The sequence below is a fragment of the Accipiter gentilis genome, chromosome 24 (genome assembly GCF_929443795.1).
Source record: "Accipiter gentilis chromosome 24, bAccGen1.1, whole genome shotgun sequence".
NCBI lineage: Eukaryota > Metazoa > Chordata > Aves > Accipitriformes > Accipitridae > Astur > Astur gentilis.
In genome coordinates, this window is record NC_064903.1 from 22,809,056 (window position 1) to 22,827,800 (window position 18,745).

Here is an 18,745-nt window from a genome sequence, read left to right on the forward strand (position 1 = left end):
TTTTGGATTCAGGTTTCATGATTGCAAACCCAGAACTGCAGCTGTGTCAGACCATACTCAGTCCAAGTAAAGAGGCTTCCTTACTAGAAGAAAACTTCTGCAGACCAGGTAACAGTCCAATTCATTTATCATTTTACAATGGTGACACAGTGATTAATTTCCAGTTGAAATACTTACTAAGAAGAAGTAATAGAAAAGGAAGAAAATGGGTTTGGAAGCTAAGTAATGAAATTTCTGTATCAAAATCTGCATTTAAATTTCCAAAGATGAAGAAAGCCTGCACTACCTTTTCAGGAATGTGGCAGTCGTCTTAGCTTACCAAGGTTGCTTGCAGGTGCTTCATTTCCAAGGAAATAAAGGCAGAGTGCATTTACCAAAACTGCAAATGGTACATAAAATAACATACTCACAGAAAGCTGAGTGGATTTCATCAAAAAGGTAAGGATTTATTATTTTTTACAGAAAACTAAATATTTTTACAACCTTCATCAACTATTTCACCTAATTTTCATTGTCACATACTCCACCTATGCAGGACAAACATACACAGGCAATAATATTAGCGTCTTCATTCATGTACTATGTCAATGTATTTCCTATGTACGATAATATATACAAAACAATGCAGACTCCTGAACACCTCCATCTGCTGACAAGATTTTCAAACCAAAGAAATATTTTTTTCAGCCACTGTGATCAAGCTTTGCAGAAGCAAAATTTGAATGTGAATTTCCAAAACTTGGGTTTCAACTATATAGCCCAATCCGAAGTCCACCAAAGACAATTTGACTCTTTTACTTACTGGCTGGCTGGATCAGTCTCTTAGAGCAAAGTTTTACCAGCACACGTCCTGACTGATTTTTCTTGCAGGAGTAAATCCAATGGTACGTGACTACCATTACTCATACAGCCAGAGTCTTAGAAGGACATATACATTTCAAAAATACGTTTGACTAGTATTTCACAGAGAAATTAATTTCAAATTCTGTATTAGAAAAAAAAGAAAACAATAACCTTTACTTCTTCCACTAACAAAGTATGGTTTAAGCTTTAAAATATTTATTTGAAAAATATCTGTAGTGTGTAAATGTTTTCATTTCCCTACCTACTCCTTAGAGCGAAATATTTGTATCCGAATCATATTCATCTCTTCAGCTAAACAGATCAGTCATGATGTAAACTGCATCCTGCAGCTCTTTTTCATGCATGCTGGGTTTGAGATCTGTAAGTTTGGAGTACTAAATTCAGAGCTATTTCCATTGGTAGTGTTGTGCAAACTAAACAAAGCTAAAGAGTGCAAGAGCACTTCTCTGGCTTTTGATGTTTCTATATTCTGCTCCTGTGATACCTGAAAGCTTATCTGATTCAGGTTATTCCTTATCAAACTGCAAGTGAGGAGGTTTGTTACAGAACCACACCTGGTCAAATTTTCTTCAAAAAACTGTTTATAAAACTCTGCCACTTTTGTTTCCATGTACTTGTTGAGCACAGAGTTTGAAAGCGGCTCCGCACAGAGCATGATACTACTCCTTTCTCCAGCTTCATCTCCAGACAGAGACTTCACACTTGGCTTTTCAGGATGCTCACATAGAGGGAACTGACCTAGAGGAATATCTACAGACAGTAAAACAGGGCCATCGGGAAGTTCGTCACACACATGGTCCAAAACACAACCTGAATCACACATATGGTCCCCCACATGGTCTCCCCCGATATGTAAGTCAGGGTAGTTTTGATAAATACTGTTGCATGACCAGGATCTATACAAGTCCATCTGTTCAGTATTTTGTTCTCTTTTGGGGATATGTAAAGCTGGTGATGCAGTTCCTTTAACAAGTGTTCTCTGATCCTTTGCAGGTACCTCTTTTATGGATCTCCATTGAGGACCACTCCCATGTTCCATTTTGCTACTTCTAGCAGAGATCTCATCCTGCTTCTCGTATCCATCAGCAAAGCCTTTGATTTTTGGGTTGTCTACAAGTTTCTGTCTCCAGATTCCCTCTTTATCCTTTTTGGATGCAGGAGATTTGCGAGGCTTATCTTGATGACAGCTTTCTTTATATATGAGTCTAGTTAAGATGCCTTCTGCCAACATGATGACAAGTATGAGTAACAGTCTAATCACCAGAGTGCCATGTAGTCCTGTGAGTGAAAGAAAGACAGGCAGAGTACCTCAGACTTATTTGGACAAATAATAATAAATGAACAACGCACTTTTCATAAAGACTGCAATTTTTCTTTTTCTCTAGAATATTTATTTTTAGTAAACAGTAAACTGCATGCTCTTCTACAATTTTAACCTCTACTTGTTAACAAAAACCACTCTGAAGATACAGGAAGGGCATTAACCAGGTTCTTATCTGTGATATCACTTCTGTTCCTAGGTATCTCTTCTGCATTGTGGCTAGTTGAGAGAGATCATACTTATGAGCCGTAAAAATCAGCAATATTATTTACTTGTCTATATCACTACCATCAGTTGCAAATCAACATTTTCCACTGAAAGACAACTATTTCTAAGAGCTAAAAAGGTGACATAAGAAGGAAATCAAGATCAAATTCAGACTTAGAGGTTGATTCTGAATTGGCCTGAGCCTTCCTATGAGGTGCTAAGATGCTTCAAAAGATGCTGGTAGTTCTTCAAGTACAATAAAACTGCATCCCAAAATCCAGTTCACAAATTAAAAATATTTTTAGAGTCCCTCTTAATGATGATTTTAAAAGATACAAGTAGTTAATGTCTTCCCCAATAGTGAAGTGATGAGTGGTACGTTTCTGTATCTATAAGTTCCACAGTTTTACTAATACACATGAAAAATCAAAAGCAAGCCAACATGTCTCAAAATAATCTACAACATTTAATGATGCCTTATCATTCCTTTTCAATTCACCTACTGTTAAAATCAATGGGAAGCTTTCCATTTAGATCCGAGTCTGACCTAAATTCACTAAGGAAAAGATCATCACCACTCCTCTTATGGAAGGCCGGGAAACATGAACACAAGAAAACCCCTCTGTTCCTCAAATGTCTTTTTAATCTCTGCATAATTCAACTACCTTTACACATCTCTAGTGTGCTCATGGTTTGAAATAGGGGGGAGAGGCAAGGGATGAGGCCATTTTACTGAAGAGCACATAGCAAGTCTCCCAAAGAACATGACATACTGTCATGCTGTTTGAAATACACCAAAAATTCTACTTATATCATGAACAATTAAGGCTCAATACTTTTCACAGTGCTGGCAATTTACATCAGTAGTAACGCCATGCCAGTCATTAGATAGCTATCCCCACCAATGAAACCGCTGCAAATTTAATACGATATTTGATATATAACCAGAAAGATCCTCCTCACTCTACTAATTTGCTTCTAACTATCAGCAACCAAACCATATAGTCTCACTTACTTGTTCTAAAATGAAACTTGATACACTGGGTCACTTTTTTTAATCCCAGTACTCTTCCAGAAAGCTATTCTAAAACTCCAATTACTTGAGAGATGGAAATTTTTTACTTCCCTCCTAAATATACACACTGCTACATTATAACCATTTGCTTTTTATTTTTTCAGGGTTCTTTTTTTAGCTTGAATGGCACTGTTCCCCCCCTGAAGCTGAAGGTAACACTGTAATTACCATATGCCTGCAAGTGAGACCAAAGCAGACAAGAAAGGCACCACACCATGCCTTCTCCTGGTTACATTAGCATAACTGTTTATCTTCAGAATCATTTACATATGCAAAAAGCAGGACAACATTTTCTTAAGCACTTAAGGGACTTGGGAAACCAAGTGCCATTTTCAAAAGAGGCAAGAGTACTTGGCAGTCTAAATCTTGCTGAACGTCAATGGAATTTGGAATGCTGCATGCCTCATTTGCTTCTGAAAAACAGGACACAGGTACCCAGATCCTTATGTGCTAAAAAATGTTGCTGTATTGCTTTGAAAATGCTCATAGTGCTAATGTAGAGCTAAAATACAGTAATCTTAGCAAAATTGCTCTCTTTCAAATAAAGTAAATGGTGCCTGCATTCTGGAACAAAGCATAAGGAAAAAAAAAAAAAAAAGACACAAAAAGCCCAGACTTACCGATCCTAGTAGGGTAAGAGGCAGATAATCACATAGCCCAGAACTCTCCTACTACAGCTGCTAGAAGAGAATAGATTCTTACATACTCTTTCTTCACTACGGTCTGTGTGGAAAAAAAAAATATGACGAACATATGAGTTAGTTCCTCATTTTCTCCTCCTAAAACAGAAGTGATCCCACTGGAAAAGTGCGCAGTTTTTGAATACAAAGTGACAGTAGCTCTAAAAGTGGATGTTAAAAAAAAAAATTGAGATGTTTCTGACTGTGGTGCAATGCGGATGAGTTGCTAACTGCCACAACACGTCATTTAAAAACAACGAAGGCTACTAAAGGATCTGAGTGCCTGTACCTCACCAGGCTGTTCAAACTTGAAGCTGAATTCCACCGAACACTTCCATCTACAGAAGTTCAGTTTTGTTCTATCATCCACCGGACTTACAGAGGCGATGTGATTTACAGCATTTCCCCTTCTGAAACAAACAGCTAAATTTGTAGTCTCGTGACCTTCTTCTGATGGGGAAGTAGTTGACAACTCCATTTCATCAAGATTTTGATGAAACGTCATTTGTCTATAAAACACAAATATGAGAATCTGCCTCTCTGAAAGCAGTAGCCATCAGACAGCTGTGGGCAATCATATCGCTCACTGACCAAAGCCACTTTCTCTGGGCTCAAAAATTACCTCTGTCTCAATGGCACATCAGAGGTGCCCCCATGGTGATTTTAGCATGTCCTTCTCGCTCCAGCTGAAACCGAGCTCATGCACTGAGCCACAGCACTTCCCCCAGCACTGCATCCAGTCCATGGACAATTTCAAGAGTTTTCTGTTGATGCCTTTTCTAAATTTCCTTTTTCTCATAAGATAAAAAAAACCAACCCAAACCCCAGAAGTTGAATCTCAAAGTACTGGACAAAAGATCTTAAAAAGACACTGTTTAGTGTAATGATAGGAGCGAGACACAAATGTAAAATAAAACTAGAGTGCAAAGATAACATTACAGCAACATATTGATTGCAACCCATCATACAACATGTTTGTGCAGTAAAATAATGATGTGCCTTAGAAATGAATTAATGTAAGGTTGGAAGTAACTATGACCATAAAGGTCCAGTAGATTCCCTTTAAAATTATTCCTCTTCCCTCCTTATCACGTGTATTTCACAAAAGACTTCAGTTTTTATGGAGGCAGAATGAAAGCCATTTTTATTCCCACTGAATTTACATAAAAGTCATTTGGTATTTAAATGCTGTTTAAAATTACTTTATTTTAGACATCTTACATGACTAATTTCTGCATGGTAGATGTGGTTGTGACTTCAACAGAGTACTCGTGCCCCCAGTCTTGGAAGGCAGGAAACAGGGTGGTTCAAATTCCATGTAGTTTTAAACCTTGCCTCCTTCACAGAGCTTGTAATTAGTGCCAGCTGCAGCTGTATTTTTTGTGCGAGAGTTTCAACAAAACACAAAAGTAACAGAGAGAAAGGAAGAAATCAAGTTAGGTCATTAGTCTTGAGTGATTAAAAACAAGTCACCTTTCATTTCAGTTGTACTCAGGTGTCAAATGCAGCAATATCCAAGGAAATTTATATATATCTATCGACAAGATCTTACAAAAAAACCCCTTATACTTACAAAAATAAAATCAGAACAAGATAGAATCAAAGTTATTTCAGAAGCTGAAAACAGACCGCAGTCAGAAGAAACAGTCAGCAAGACAAGCATACTTGTCCCGAGGCTAAACTTAAAGCAAAATGTATAAACAAAGAAAAATAAATTTGACTGTACCATTCCTGTAAGGAAAAAGTAAATAAGACAGCATTGTGTGTTACCATACAAAAGTATCATGTCACATGAACTACAGCAGCATATAAACCAAGTCCCTTATTTCAGCCCAGACTATGTATTTTATGTGCATATAAACGTGCTATAGAAACTGACTACGCTGACCGTTTGGGTGGTGGGTTTTTTTTTTTTCCAAGCACAGCTGTTGCACGTCTCCTGTCTTCCATTTAAACCAGCAGTACCTCATTCCAACAACCTCAACTTCCCTGAGTTTTCAAATACCTTCTCGCACAACAGCTCCTCCTTCACCCGAACGGACGCTCCAGCTCTTCGGTGACGCCTCTTCTGACCGATTTAACAAAATACAAAACCCAAACCCGGCCCCGACAGCGCCCGCCTCCCGACGGTGGCCCACACTGACCGGGGGGGCACAGACCCACACGGGTCTCTCTGCAGCGGGCAGGCACTCACGTTATCTGGGGAGGCCAAAATACTTTTTAAACCTAAAGAAGCGGCGGACAGGAGGCACGGGGAGGTCACAGGGGAGCAAAGGCAACGGCTGAGGCCGGATGGGAGGAGAGCTCACCCCGCAGCCCCGAGCGGACACCCGGAGCAGGCCCCCGAGCCCGGAGCTGCCGGGCGGGACCATTGCAGCAGGCTGAAGCGCCCGGGGACGAACCCCCAGCACTGAGGGGAGAAGGAGAGAGAAGGGGAGAAGCCCCGGAGGGCTCGGGCCGCGGTTCGCTGGCGGCGGGGCGGTTCGCCGATGCGGCGGGCAGCGGACTCGCCTCACGGAGGGTGAGGCCGCCCTGCGGTTCCCTCAGCCCGCAGGGGGCGGGCCTTCACGCTGACTGACCAGAGGAACGCCCAATGGGGAAGGAGGGGCAGGCTCGCCTCGGTCGCTGTGTGGCGGTTGGTTGCCGCGGCAACGGCGCGAGGCGGCGGCCGCTGAGGGGAGGTGGGCGCCATTACGGTCGGTTACACCGGCGTGGGCTGGCCCGGGCAGGTAAACGGGGGGGTCGGGGTGAGGCGACGGCCCCTCGGCCGGCAGGCGGGGCAGAGTCAGGCCGTTAACGGGCTGCGGGAGGAGTTACTCGGTGAGCCAGGGCCGGAGGAGGCGGCCGGTCCCCGGTAGTCGGTGGGGACGGCGGAGGAAGGGCAGAGCCGCGGGACCCGGGCCCGGCCCCATCCCGCTCCCCGCCTTGTCCTTACACCGGGCTTCAGTGGAGGGAAGAGGGACCGAACCGTGCTGGGAGCCGCGGTGCGTGGTGTTGCTGGCGTTTACCGTCCGTGGGCGAAAGCTAGGATTTAGTGCCGCGTTCGTGGTTAGGAACCGTGTATCCGATCAAGTTCTGTTTGCACAAGCGAAAAATAACTTAACCCTACGTGCTGGGAAAGGGCTCAAAGATGAATTAAAGTCAGATGGAAACTATAGTGCAGTTGAGATTGTATTAATGATGGTGCCTGTTTCCTTTTTTTTTTTTTAAGGATTTTGAGATGTTATTTCAAGCAGCTGAAAATGAAGTCTCCTAAGTGCCTGAAGGTGTCTTCAACAGGCAGACCTGTGAGAAGGAATTACTGTATATAGGACCAATTTTGATGCTTCACAAATGCAACACACTAAATATATGTATTTTGCATACTAGAACACTCGGAGTACTCAGTACTTACTGCGACACAGTGCTCACCTCCTGTAGCAAGACGGTGATTTCTACTTCACCTTAAGTTGACTTTCAGAATCCTTTTGCATTTCCCAAAGTTTTTCCAAAAGTTTACCAATAGTTAAAAATTGTTAACAATAAACGTTTCAAAATTATTAATAATGAACTCTTCAGTCTAAAACATTCTACCACGATCGCGTAATATGGACAAATCACAGAATGCTTGTGTGGGAACTCACTAAAAGATAACTATGTGGTAATTATTTTTTTTGTAAAGTGGGATTATTTTGTTTAGGTAGTGCTACCTGATCTATTCAGATACGCTTCACTGATCTGGAATGGGCTATGTGGATAAGGAGCAATAAGTAAAGGCCTTCATTTTCCCCTCACACCTTGAATCAGCTCAAAATCAGAGGCTGGGCATGAGATCAGGGAAATGTCATCACAGAATGCCTCTCTCTAGGCATTATCATACACACTTTCCAACTCCTGTATTTACATCACCAAAAAACCCTGAAAAAGCAAGACTGGCAAAAGAGGAAAACACCAAGTCAGGAAAGCTTAATGGCTTGTTCCCAGGTAATGAGTTGTCTCAGTTTCTTTTTAAATTGGCTATTAAAATTCTCTTACCATAATGGAGAAAATAAAGGAGATAAAAGGTCTGATAAAGTTCTTAACATAGGTTACTGATGAGTCTGAATCTAGACAAAAACTTAATAACGTTGTTCTTGGTAAGTCTTATTTCTTGCATTTCTCAAGTTGTGGGCCCAAGGGCACAGGACTAGCTAATACCTTTTTCTCAGGTTTAAAAAAAAAAAAAAAACACACCAAAAAAACAAGATGCAGAACAGGTCTTTATATACAGTGTATACATATACACACATACACAGTCTCTTACCAGTAATGGAGCTGCTCAGGAGCCATTCATTTACTCGGCTACTTCTGCTGACTGCAACTGTACCTCAAGTTAACCCATTCTGGGCTTTGTCTTTGTGGAGTTAACCTGAACTGACTCTGAAGACCCTTCAGTAAGGGACTAGCCGGCACCTATCTCCACCATGCACACCTCAAATTTGTATTGCAAGACATTTCTGGTATTTCAAATATGCGCAACACCAGTTGAATGATAATCAGACTTTACAGAATTTTCTATGACATACAGATTAAGAATGTTAAATGAGAAATGAATAAAATCCGACATTAATTGGTAAAAAAGTTTTATTATTACAGTGCACACCGTTGTAACCTGAAACAGCAAGTTAAGTAAACATTATATGCACACATGCAGTTGTTTTTTTAAACACATTTTTGAAAACTATTTGTATTGAGCTTTATATTAATGAATAACAATTTGGTTTTTTAAGACTTCTTATGAACAAACAAGAAAACCAGAGATTTTTCTGGGTTATACAAGTGAAATGTATATACAGGGAAAGTAAATGAGATTCACTGTAACTTAGAAATAGCATCAAAAGCCCTTTTCCCTATCTTACATAGTGGACTATTTTTTAAGACACTAAAAAAGGGCAAGTAAGTGTGAGAGACAAGCAATAAACACCATTAAAAGACATCGACGTAACTGATGGTTCTCCGTTGTGCATTAGTTGTTCAGACAGAAAACAAGCTGATCCTATAAATGGCAAGCAAGCAGCCTTCTCGCAAACCACTCTTTAAAGAATTAAGTTACTGGTTTCCTTCAGAGGATGTGAATTGAAGTCTGGGATTTGGGGAAATCCTACTGCAGTTTAGAGGCTGAGAATGCATTTTCTGTAGCTCTACAGAAGATCATCTAGGTGGTGCAAAACTTCAGCATGTAAAGCTTAAAAGAATGTACCTGCTGGGTCTACCAGGCAAATAGAGAAGGTAAAAGGGAATAGTTTTAGTTTAAAAATTTATCCTACACCGCCCTCTGGCAACACAAATATTAAATAACATAGTTCCCCTGCTGTGAGCAGCACACAGCTAATTAATTACACATTGCAAAAAAAGCAACTGCGACTGTTTGGCAAGCTCAACAGGCATGGGGTGAAGCTGATCTGCCCTGTCCGCTTCCGATTTGTAACTGCCTTGGGGAAAGAGTGGGAAAGCAGGTTAATGAGGAAGCGTATTCAGTGCTCTCCTAAAACCCCCAAAACCTCCAAAGACTGTTTTGGGTAGGTGTATCCTAAGTAATTAAAACTGATTAGTTGCAACAGGTGAGATCCAACCCAACAGACTTCACAAGCAGCAGCAGCAGATGCGTTACGTTCACTTTGTTGTACAGATCCTGTACTTTCAGAGAGCAGTATTTTCATTCGAAAACTCCACGTCTTTCAACTTACGGGACCACTTCAAGCCGTGAACAAAACATGCAAACAAGTCAATTGTGTGAGAAAGCATTCTAAAACAATTTTATTGGAATGATACAGGAATGGTTAATATACAGGTTAAGTCCTCAATGCCTGCCTTCTACATAGGAAAAAAAAGAATAAAGAAATTAACAAATTCAGTTCTTGCACCCATCATTAGCCTAACACAGGTATGGGAAACAGAAAAACAGCATATAGGCAACAGATTCCTAGCACTCCTAAATTCATGCAAGATATCTGCATCAAAATGAATGCAAGTTTTACACACCGTCCCACACCAAAGAGATATTTTCGGTATTTTTCAGTTTGTGTTGGTGCCTTGTTCCCTGGACAAAGAAATAATTCAGTCTGTCTCAACAGAGCTTGCTTAGGAATGCTGATACAGTTTGAACGCTACCATATGGCAAGGGTAGGGGACCAGACGAGGGAAGTGACTTTGCTTTCTTAAACTTGGCAATTTTCTTGACCATCAGAAACAGAGATTGACCTCGTTTCAGAATGTTTTGGGTCGCTGAACCGACAGAATTTGGCAGCAACTTTCAATTACGGCTTCTCCAAAATAATGACTGTAATTCACAGAACTTACACCATACTTTCCTTACACAGGAAACACAGCAAATTGGCGTTAGTATAGTGGCTTGTGTGTCAAATTCCACTTTCTTTGCAAGACTTCACTTAGTATTCTTACATACTTCCTCAAAATTTAACCGCTAGTTTAGACACAGGGAAAGATTATGCCAATATTAAGAAAGAAAAATCACCTCTGTTCAGAAAGATGAAATCATTGTGAACAACAAACATCAGACACTGGATTTAAAATGTAACCTAACTTCCATCCCCAAAAGGTCTTAAAAATAAGTTTCACAAAATTTCAGCAATTACTGATAAAGCCTGTTAATGAAAAAGCACAAATGCGTGTATTAATCTTGAAGGTAAGGCAACATTAATCTATCCCTATGCCTTTTGATACTGTGCTTGCTTTTGTAAGCACAAGCTTCAAACTGACTCCCAGGCTCCCAAATTAGAAAAGATAAAACATGAATTCAATGTCATTTTAACCAACTTGGCTCCATGCCAGATCCTGCTCACTCGGACATCTGTGGAGGTTTCATCATGAGCTGTCTAGAAGCAGAGCTGCTCTCCAACCAAAGCAACTAGCTGCATTTCTCTTTTAACAGATGTTGACAAAACCATCAGTTGTAGTGAACAGAAAAAAAAGCCCCACAGAAATGTTGGTAAGGGAAGTATTTAATTACTGCACTTCAGAACATTTTTGTAAATGTAAGTTTTTACTTTTAGCCTGTTCCTAATTCCAGGCTTCAAAACTAGGAACCGTAATCCTTTTCAGAAAGTATTTAGAAAGCACTGCATACAGTTTACAGCATCAGTGTAAAATAACCGCATGGCGATGATATGCTGCAGCCTTTTGCTGATCTGTACCACCTGCTTCTCTGTCTTCATAAAGCAAAGAAAATCAAAATGTGTGTGTGCAGAGCTATTAGAATGATCCTCTAACTACAGCAAGGACTAATTATCTTTCTTACTGTCTTTTGATGCTTTTGGGGAATAAGTACATTATGTGGTGCAAAATGCATTTTAAATTACCCACACACTTTGTAAACCTGTTTCTTACCCTTCAGGGCACTTGTAATTATTTGTATTTTTGCAGAACATGGCCAAGAAATACAGACTATCTCATGAGCACTGGGAGAACAGACAGGTTAATATTGCACATGGTAATTTCACCACTACAAGCCACTTTAATAGATTTGCAATTCCTGTAATAGCTTCATGATATAGCAATAACAATGGAAAAAAAGGTTTTAAACCCTACAAAAAAAAAAGTCTTGCTTAATTACAATAGTTCTTGCTATTCAAACATTTATTTCCTCGTTTGAAAAAATACTATATGAATCTAATGACTACTTGAACATGCAATAAGATGCCTAATGCTATAAGCAGTGTGAACTGGTATTTTTGTAGAGAAATACATTAAAGGCTTTCACCCTTACACAGGTAAGGAAATGCCATTTCTGGCCATTTTGGCTTATTTGCAACATTGCCTGGGAATTAGCGCATACGTCACTGAGGTGCACCGAATCCTGCACGCAGACATGTAATCGCGTCATGCTTAGGCAGCTGTGTGATTAACTTGCCAACAGAAAGGCTGTCCATTGCCCAAATCCCTTTTTCTTTGTCAAAAGAGCCCACATGGATCACTTAAATGAGAAATACATGGCATTATTATTTTTTCTTATCATCTGTACAGCGTGTTACAATACAAATCTTAAATAACCATTCTACAAAAGAACAAACACAACTTTCAAAAGTTACTACAATGGCTATACTACACGATACCACCTACAATTTCATCTGAAACCAGAAAAGACACTGAAAATTTACTGTGTAATTCAGTAACATTTTTGAGGCAACTCAGGCACTAAAGTTAGTATCTGATAAGGTTTTAGATGCTGTTGCTTGTTTTCCATATTTTAAATAGTTGGATCTCTAGGTATAACCCCATCTGTATTATTAGTACTAAAATAGTTTCTTGAGATTTACACAAAATGGACGAATTGCCATGACAGTTTAAACTATGTGAAAATCATTCATGTCCAATTGCTTCAGTTTCCTATGCTTCCAACTTTGCAATAATACACTCTGTGCTTTCTACCTTTATGTTCACATTTTCATCTTGTGTTCAAATTTGTATTATGTACGGTGAATGCTGCAAGCACCAATCAAACGTTAGAAATCACATCTATATTTCTTGAAGCAGAGACAATTGTATTATTTTATAAAAAGCTGTGGAAATTCCCTTTACAGAACATTTAAGGCAGTTGAAATTCATGCTTGCTGCTTTGCCAGTGCTTCAGCTTCCTGAAATAGCAGAAAAGAATTACACGTATTAGTACTTTATGAAAGGTGACAACTTACACATACCTGTGTTAGCAGATGACACAACAGAAACTGCAGCAGTACGTGATTAAGAAGTGAGCAGTACTGAACCCAACTCAAGAAAAGACTCCCCGCTGCCTACGATGACATTATAAAACAAGTCCCATACAGTGCTGGCTTTAACTCCAATTCTAAGCCAGCTCAGGTAGTACCTGCAGGAATATTCCAACCTGTGTCCATAGCCAGTTTTGACGACGGAAGTTTAAAACCAAAGAAGATCAGATATAACAAGTTATCCCTCATTTCATGTTAGGACACAAGAACTATTTAGGGAGCAAAGATTATTTGAAGAACTATGGTTAAATGGAAAAGGAATTCTTAATTAATAAATGTCTCCACATCCCCCCCCAAAAAAAAAAAGGGCGGGGGGATGGACACAACAAGACAGGTCTCAGCAGAGACGCAATTTACTATCTGAACTAAATCCTACCAAAGGACAAAAAGCCAGCATTTAGCTTTTGCCTTCCAGAAGGATGATCGGGGCAGCCTGCGAGTCTTTATTCTGACACAGCTCGGAGCTGCTCCAGCACTAGACCCATACGTGAGGTCCGTCCTGGGGCTTGCAGCAGGTCTGTCCTGGCACTGGCACTGCTGAGTAATCCCAGCTCCCAGCTGCCGGAGGGGAAGTGAGTCAGCGGGGACGTGCTCCCTGGGTGACCCGCTCTCCATGCCCAGGGCTCCCAACCCACACCTCTTCGAGGGACCATCGGCTACATGAAAACATTCCTATGAAGCTTCTGAGGTGAAGGAACAGCTAAAGCAGTTCAGCAGACATACCAGCTAACTTCTAACAATTCGCAGTATGTTTCAGAAGGAACATTGAAAAACAATAGTGTGCATTTTTCAGTCTTCTTTCAGCCTTTGTAAGGTGGTCACAAATGGGAACAGAATGACAATAGAAGAAATGCAAAAGTAATTTTTTTCTGAAGATGGTTTCTACAAGTGTACTTTCGGCTGAAGATGAATTTAACTACCTGTTAGCAGCAACATGGTCTACAAGAAGATGAACAGAGGCACAGTGCTCTCACTGCAGAACTTCAGGGTGGACGGCATGGTTTATTTTAAAGGGAAAAGTTTGACATCTGCTCAACTCAACTTTTATGCAACGGAGTTGTTTGCTTTTGTGACTGCAGAGAAATACTGAAGATAACAGACTCAACAGTATCGTTGTTAACATGAACCAGTATGCTAAACAAATAAAAAACAAGAGGAGGAAGGACTAAGAAGGGAATTTCCAAGAAGCCTGTAAGACTGGTAAAAGAGGGGACACAGTGGGTGACCCCAGCCTGCAGGGCAGGAAGTACCACGCATATCTCCCTTATCTTAGACATGGTGGAACACTCTGGTTTTCCTGGCTATCTGCCCAAGCGCCTAGCATCGCGCTGCCTTTTAACTGAGGGGCGTGGGAACAGCCTCGCTTGGACTGCTGGCTCAGGTCTGCCCTGCTCCTGGACCGCGCTCTGCTCCTCTGGCTGCATGTCACGGGTCAAAGAGCAGAACCGGGACGTCACCATGCAGTCATGCTGCTCGTGCGAGGGCATCCTATCCGTTCGTGGCAGAAAAGACAGGTGAAGAATGAAGGAAAGATTAAAAAGAACTACAAAGCCTGGACAAAACAAGGATGTTCGATATTCTCTAAAGGACAAGCGGTTCTTTGACTGGTAAGAAAGAGGAGATGGTTCCCTTGGCATTGTAACAACTCCATTAACCAGTCATGGGCCCTACAGAAGTGATACCTAGCTTTTTTTTTCTTCCAGAAAGTGCAAGACAAAATACTTCTCTTCAAAACAGGCAGTGGTAAGCTGGAAAGGATTCCTGGTATTTCCCTCATCCCCAGGAAAGTGGGTCCAAGTAACTCAGAGAACATGCTAACCTATTTCTCGAAGGTCCAAATCCATTTCCTTGGGCATGGTCCTGCAAATTACCTGGGAAAGGCTCAGCTTTTCAGATTTGGCACTACCCCTTCTTTCATACTTTTCCTTATTTCTCCCTCAAGGCCCCTCACTCAGCATGCTCTCAGTCTCTAAATAATTAATCACAGCCTTTAAACTCACAAAATCCTCTCCTTTTGAAACCCACCCGTATTGCCTGAAGTAGGGGTATTTAAGATAAATTGAAAGCCAACCTTTCCCAGGGTTTGTAGGTCCAATTGTATTCTCGGTGTCCAAAGCACAAACCAAAGCACCAGGGCTCAGTAAATAGTTACTTGCATTTCCCATGCTCACTTCTGAGCCCTTCTTGTTTAGCATTAATATCGGACCTTTGTGTTCAGAGTCAACTAACTTTCCACATCTCTCATAATGACATTTACTGGAGGTTTGCTGTCAAGGTCCTCTCCTGCAATCGCACACAGGTTGTTCCCGGACTTACTCCATCTTATGTAGCAACATATGCAGAGGCAATGTCATTAGCTACAGTATTATATCCAAGCTGCATGCAGCTATACTGTAAATGCCAATTTCAGCATCTACAAATCAGTTTCTCCTCCTCAGCAGCAGGCAATCAGCTTGATTTGACATCATGTAATTGTGGGACAGATACCAAAAGTCAGACCAACAGCAGAATGCGCTAAATACAAGGTCACTTACGCAAAGGTTATCTTCTTCAGCTCAAACGCGCCTCCCCAAGCTGTAGCAAGCAATATAAAAATTCAGCAGAGTACAACTGCATTATATTTCTCCTTTTTAAAACTCACCTTTTCCTTAGGTGAGGATGGAATCAGAGCATCCCTTAGGACAGAATCAGAGCAACTAATAGGCATGCAGACTGCTTCTGCAACCTGGCAGGTTAAGCAAGCAGCGATGTTCATAAATGTTATACAGACAGATGACCTGATTCATTATGGCAGCAACTGCTCTCCAGTACCATTGCGCTTCCCAGATCTCGACTGCAAGGGGAAATGCGCTGGCTTTTCTGCATCCCGTGGTGTCAGGGCTGCTTTCTCACTTCTTGGCTCCGTCCTGCATACTCTTTTGTACAGCGCTGTGCAGATGTTCCAAGAAACTTCAATAAGATTTACTTGACTATCGCACTGTGTGCAGCTGGCCTTCTGACGCCAGTGACTTACGATGCTGGGGCACATATCACAAGTTTTGCTCTCTGCAACTCTCTGTACGAGGCAGAGTTTTTCCTCACTGCACCATTCACATTAGTGGAGCTACTGCTAGAAATTAGTTTGGCTCCCAAAACTGCTTCAGACTGACCCACAACTTGTAATTCTCACTACTGATGGATCATCATCCACCTTTAAAATTAGGTGTCTTAGTGACATGCACAGCATGACTTTCAACTCTTACATGAATAAAGTTGAAAGGAACCATCGTGTTTATCCCCTGCAACAAGAAAGCTGGAAGTGACCTGGAGGATCCTGCTGCTGTCAAGTGAAACATATAAAGTAGGCTTGTCCTATCCTATCAAAATCAAAAGGAGAATTCCAGCCCATTGCACCCGCAAAGCGGCAACCCAGTTTGTAATTGGCAAAGGAAAACAAGGCTTCAGATAACAAGCTGGAGGAAAAAATTACTCTGAAGCATGACCATATTATTTCAAAAACACAACTCTGGTTTCAAGGTATTTTCTAGTACAAAAATCTTATAAAAATTTCACATGAATTCAGTTTTTTCACTGAATTGAAATAATTCTTTGGTTTTGTGACAATTATTTTCATCTAGATTTCTTGTGCATTCTTCAGTGCAACTATTAACTACTCTTTCGTTTGTTGCCAGAGTGTACAATAAAAAAAAATAAATAAAAAAATCCAATGGTAAGAGACAATTATTACTAGTGAAGGACTTGACCCAGCTCTTCTTTCTGAAGCAAAAAAAGTTTTTCCAATAACTTCAAAAAGAGCACTGTGGCTCTGCAGTGAGGATACCGAAAGAGAATCTGTACCAAACACTGAGCTTTTGGGGTAGAAAGAGGGGGACGCAGATGCCTCTAGGGAACACAGCATCCTCCAAATAAACCAGCACATAACAACAGTGTATTGCTGTGATGTTGAAGCCTGAAAGTTAGTCTCTGGAGACTGAGTATCAGACTAGCAGGTAGATTGACTGGGGCAACCACAGAACACAAAAAACATCCTACTATGAGCAGAGAAGAACAAGGTGTAAAATACAGGTTGTGGTTTACTGTAAGAAATGTGCACACCTACCTTTGAACCAGGTGGCGCAGTCAAGCCTAAAAATGCATATACCGCATTGTTCTCTCGTGCTTCAAAGAAAGCTTCATAGTCCTTCACCATGGGAGTCAGGGAGGGGTTGGAAACAAAAGCGAGAAGTATGAATTGTCTGAAATAATCGCGGCTCAATTTGGTGTGTTACCCAACCCTCACCAAGCAAACTGCTTCCTGTGGCCGAATGCAAAATTCAGAGTGTCACCTTAGATATTTATCATTAGCACTAATACCATATAAACTGTACTGTCTGAAAACCGAAAAGCTGGGAATTTCACTATCCGTAGCAACAAGACGCTGCTGTGAGGTGCTTCTGCCTTTCCCAGAGGGACAGCCTCCATAGCAAGATAGTTGTCATCACTGGTCTGGCATGGACGTCCCTCCTGCAGGAGTGGGCTGAGCCCATACCTTGTCATCTGAAACACCGATATCTCCAGCTGCCATTGCTAATTACTGATCAGTAATGGCAACCGTGCAACTACGCACATACTCTTAAACCTGTTAAAAGTTAAACTTAAACCCGTAAACTGAGAGTACACCTTTTCCCATCACGTTTCCCATTAATGATTAGTCTATACAAATGAAGGAAATCAGGTGACACTGTTCATTGTACTCATAGTGTACTACAGTTGCTCTAAGAATGCACACAGCCACTTCCCAGGACAATTAAGGTAAAAACAATGAAATAATAAAAGAAATACCAATGCTTCCTTCTCTGCCCTTTTTTGTATTTGAGACAGAATGCAGTGCTGTACAGAGTACAAACAACACAGCTTAGCTGTCTGCTGAGTTAGGAAAGAGCAAGCAGAAAGCCCACAGTGTGTCTCAGCAACAGCAGTTGCCAAACACTGACCAAGCTGTTGCCAAACACTGACCAAATGAACCCAGATTTGTGCAAGTCCACCATTGTCCGAGTTACCACATACTTCCCTCACTCCGATTTCCAAACTCAGCAGATATCTGTCCTACGACTTTCCTTCTCTCCCTTTTTAACTGAAGCAACAGTACCAGCTTCTTCCAGCTTTACTGGGGAATATTTTGATGCAGGAGTCCTGGCTGCGAAACCCAAGACAAGGCAGCAGCTCAGAGCAGGCTCAGTCTTGGGCTGAAGTCAGGGACAGAGCTGCCATTAAGGGCATGCTGCTTCACATGTCTGTCTGTCTGGTAGGCAACAGCCTAAGAAATAGCAAATGCTGCTTGAAAATAGCAGCGTCTTCAGAGCAGGGGCAGCTCTAAGAAGAGGCTGTTGCAGCTGGAACAGAAGAAAGTACAGGGAACAGAGGATAAAACTGCCTAGACATCAGGGATGTCAAATTATTGTTCGATCTGTACATGCAGCATTTGGGTGCTAGTTTGATAAAAATGTGTATGATTACGTTAAATCCTCCCTGAAGCCCTTCTGTTGACAATACTGGGACTGCTTGATAACAAAGGGGTTGTTTATCTTGCTAGTGCATAGTCTGGCAGTCTGCTTCATAGCATCTACCAGGAAAGGAATGCCTGTGACTAAAGAGCAGGGTTCATGCCAACTTGCACAGCATCTACAGTTACAGCCTTTCTGCTGTGCACAGACCAATAAAAGTCAATTTGCTCATTCCTCTGCCAGTTATGCTGCATCAGATGAAACAAACAGGGAAGTTCATGCTTGAGATGAATCAGATAAAGACATAAAGAGGTTCAAGTGTGTGGGCATAGAATTAACTTTTACCTTCCTGAAAGCTAAACTGCAGTAAT

At 41.2% G+C, this 18,745-nt stretch overlaps 2 protein-coding genes across 6 annotated transcripts in view; both read right to left on the minus strand.

Moving 5' to 3' along the window:
• Positions 1–421: 421 nt before the first annotated feature.
• Positions 422–6,535, minus strand: LOC126050030 (TLR adapter interacting with SLC15A4 on the lysosome-like). 5 transcript variants are annotated; one of them, XM_049827314.1, is made up of 4 exons: positions 6,153–6,492; positions 5,369–5,518; positions 4,088–4,190; positions 422–2,142 (listed from the first exon to the last, which is right to left on the minus strand). In XM_049827314.1, exon 4 carries the CDS (start codon positions 2,093–2,095, stop codon positions 1,169–1,171), a length of 927 nt encoding a protein of 308 aa, XP_049683271.1. In that variant the 5' UTR covers positions 2,096–2,142; positions 4,088–4,190; positions 5,369–5,518; positions 6,153–6,492; the 3' UTR covers positions 422–1,168. The 5 variants fall into 5 exon arrangements, with proteins under 5 accessions (XP_049683271.1, XP_049683270.1, XP_049683272.1 ...); XM_049827313.1 differs by lacking the exon at positions 5,369–5,518 and having other exon boundaries at positions 6,457–6,535; XM_049827315.1 differs by lacking the exon at positions 5,369–5,518.
• Positions 6,536–9,894: 3,359 nt separating this feature from the next.
• The window catches only part of SH3BGRL (SH3 domain binding glutamate rich protein like), a 36,599-nt gene continuing 27,748 nt past the window's right edge, over positions 9,895–18,745 (minus strand). The window contains exons 3-4 of the mRNA XM_049827317.1: positions 16,991–17,071; positions 9,895–12,759 (exon numbers count right to left, since the gene is read on the minus strand). Coding sequence (XP_049683274.1) covers positions 12,727–12,759; positions 16,991–17,071 — 114 coding nt within the window. The 3' untranslated portion in view covers positions 9,895–12,726. The remainder of the gene's footprint in view (positions 12,760–16,990; positions 17,072–18,745) is intronic.

Bases quoted from the DNA above. Each gene is read 5' to 3' on its own strand.
- LOC126050030 (XM_049827313.1), bottom strand. From the start codon at position 2,095: ATGTTGGCAGAAGGCATCTTAACTAGACTCATATATAAAGAAAGCTGT.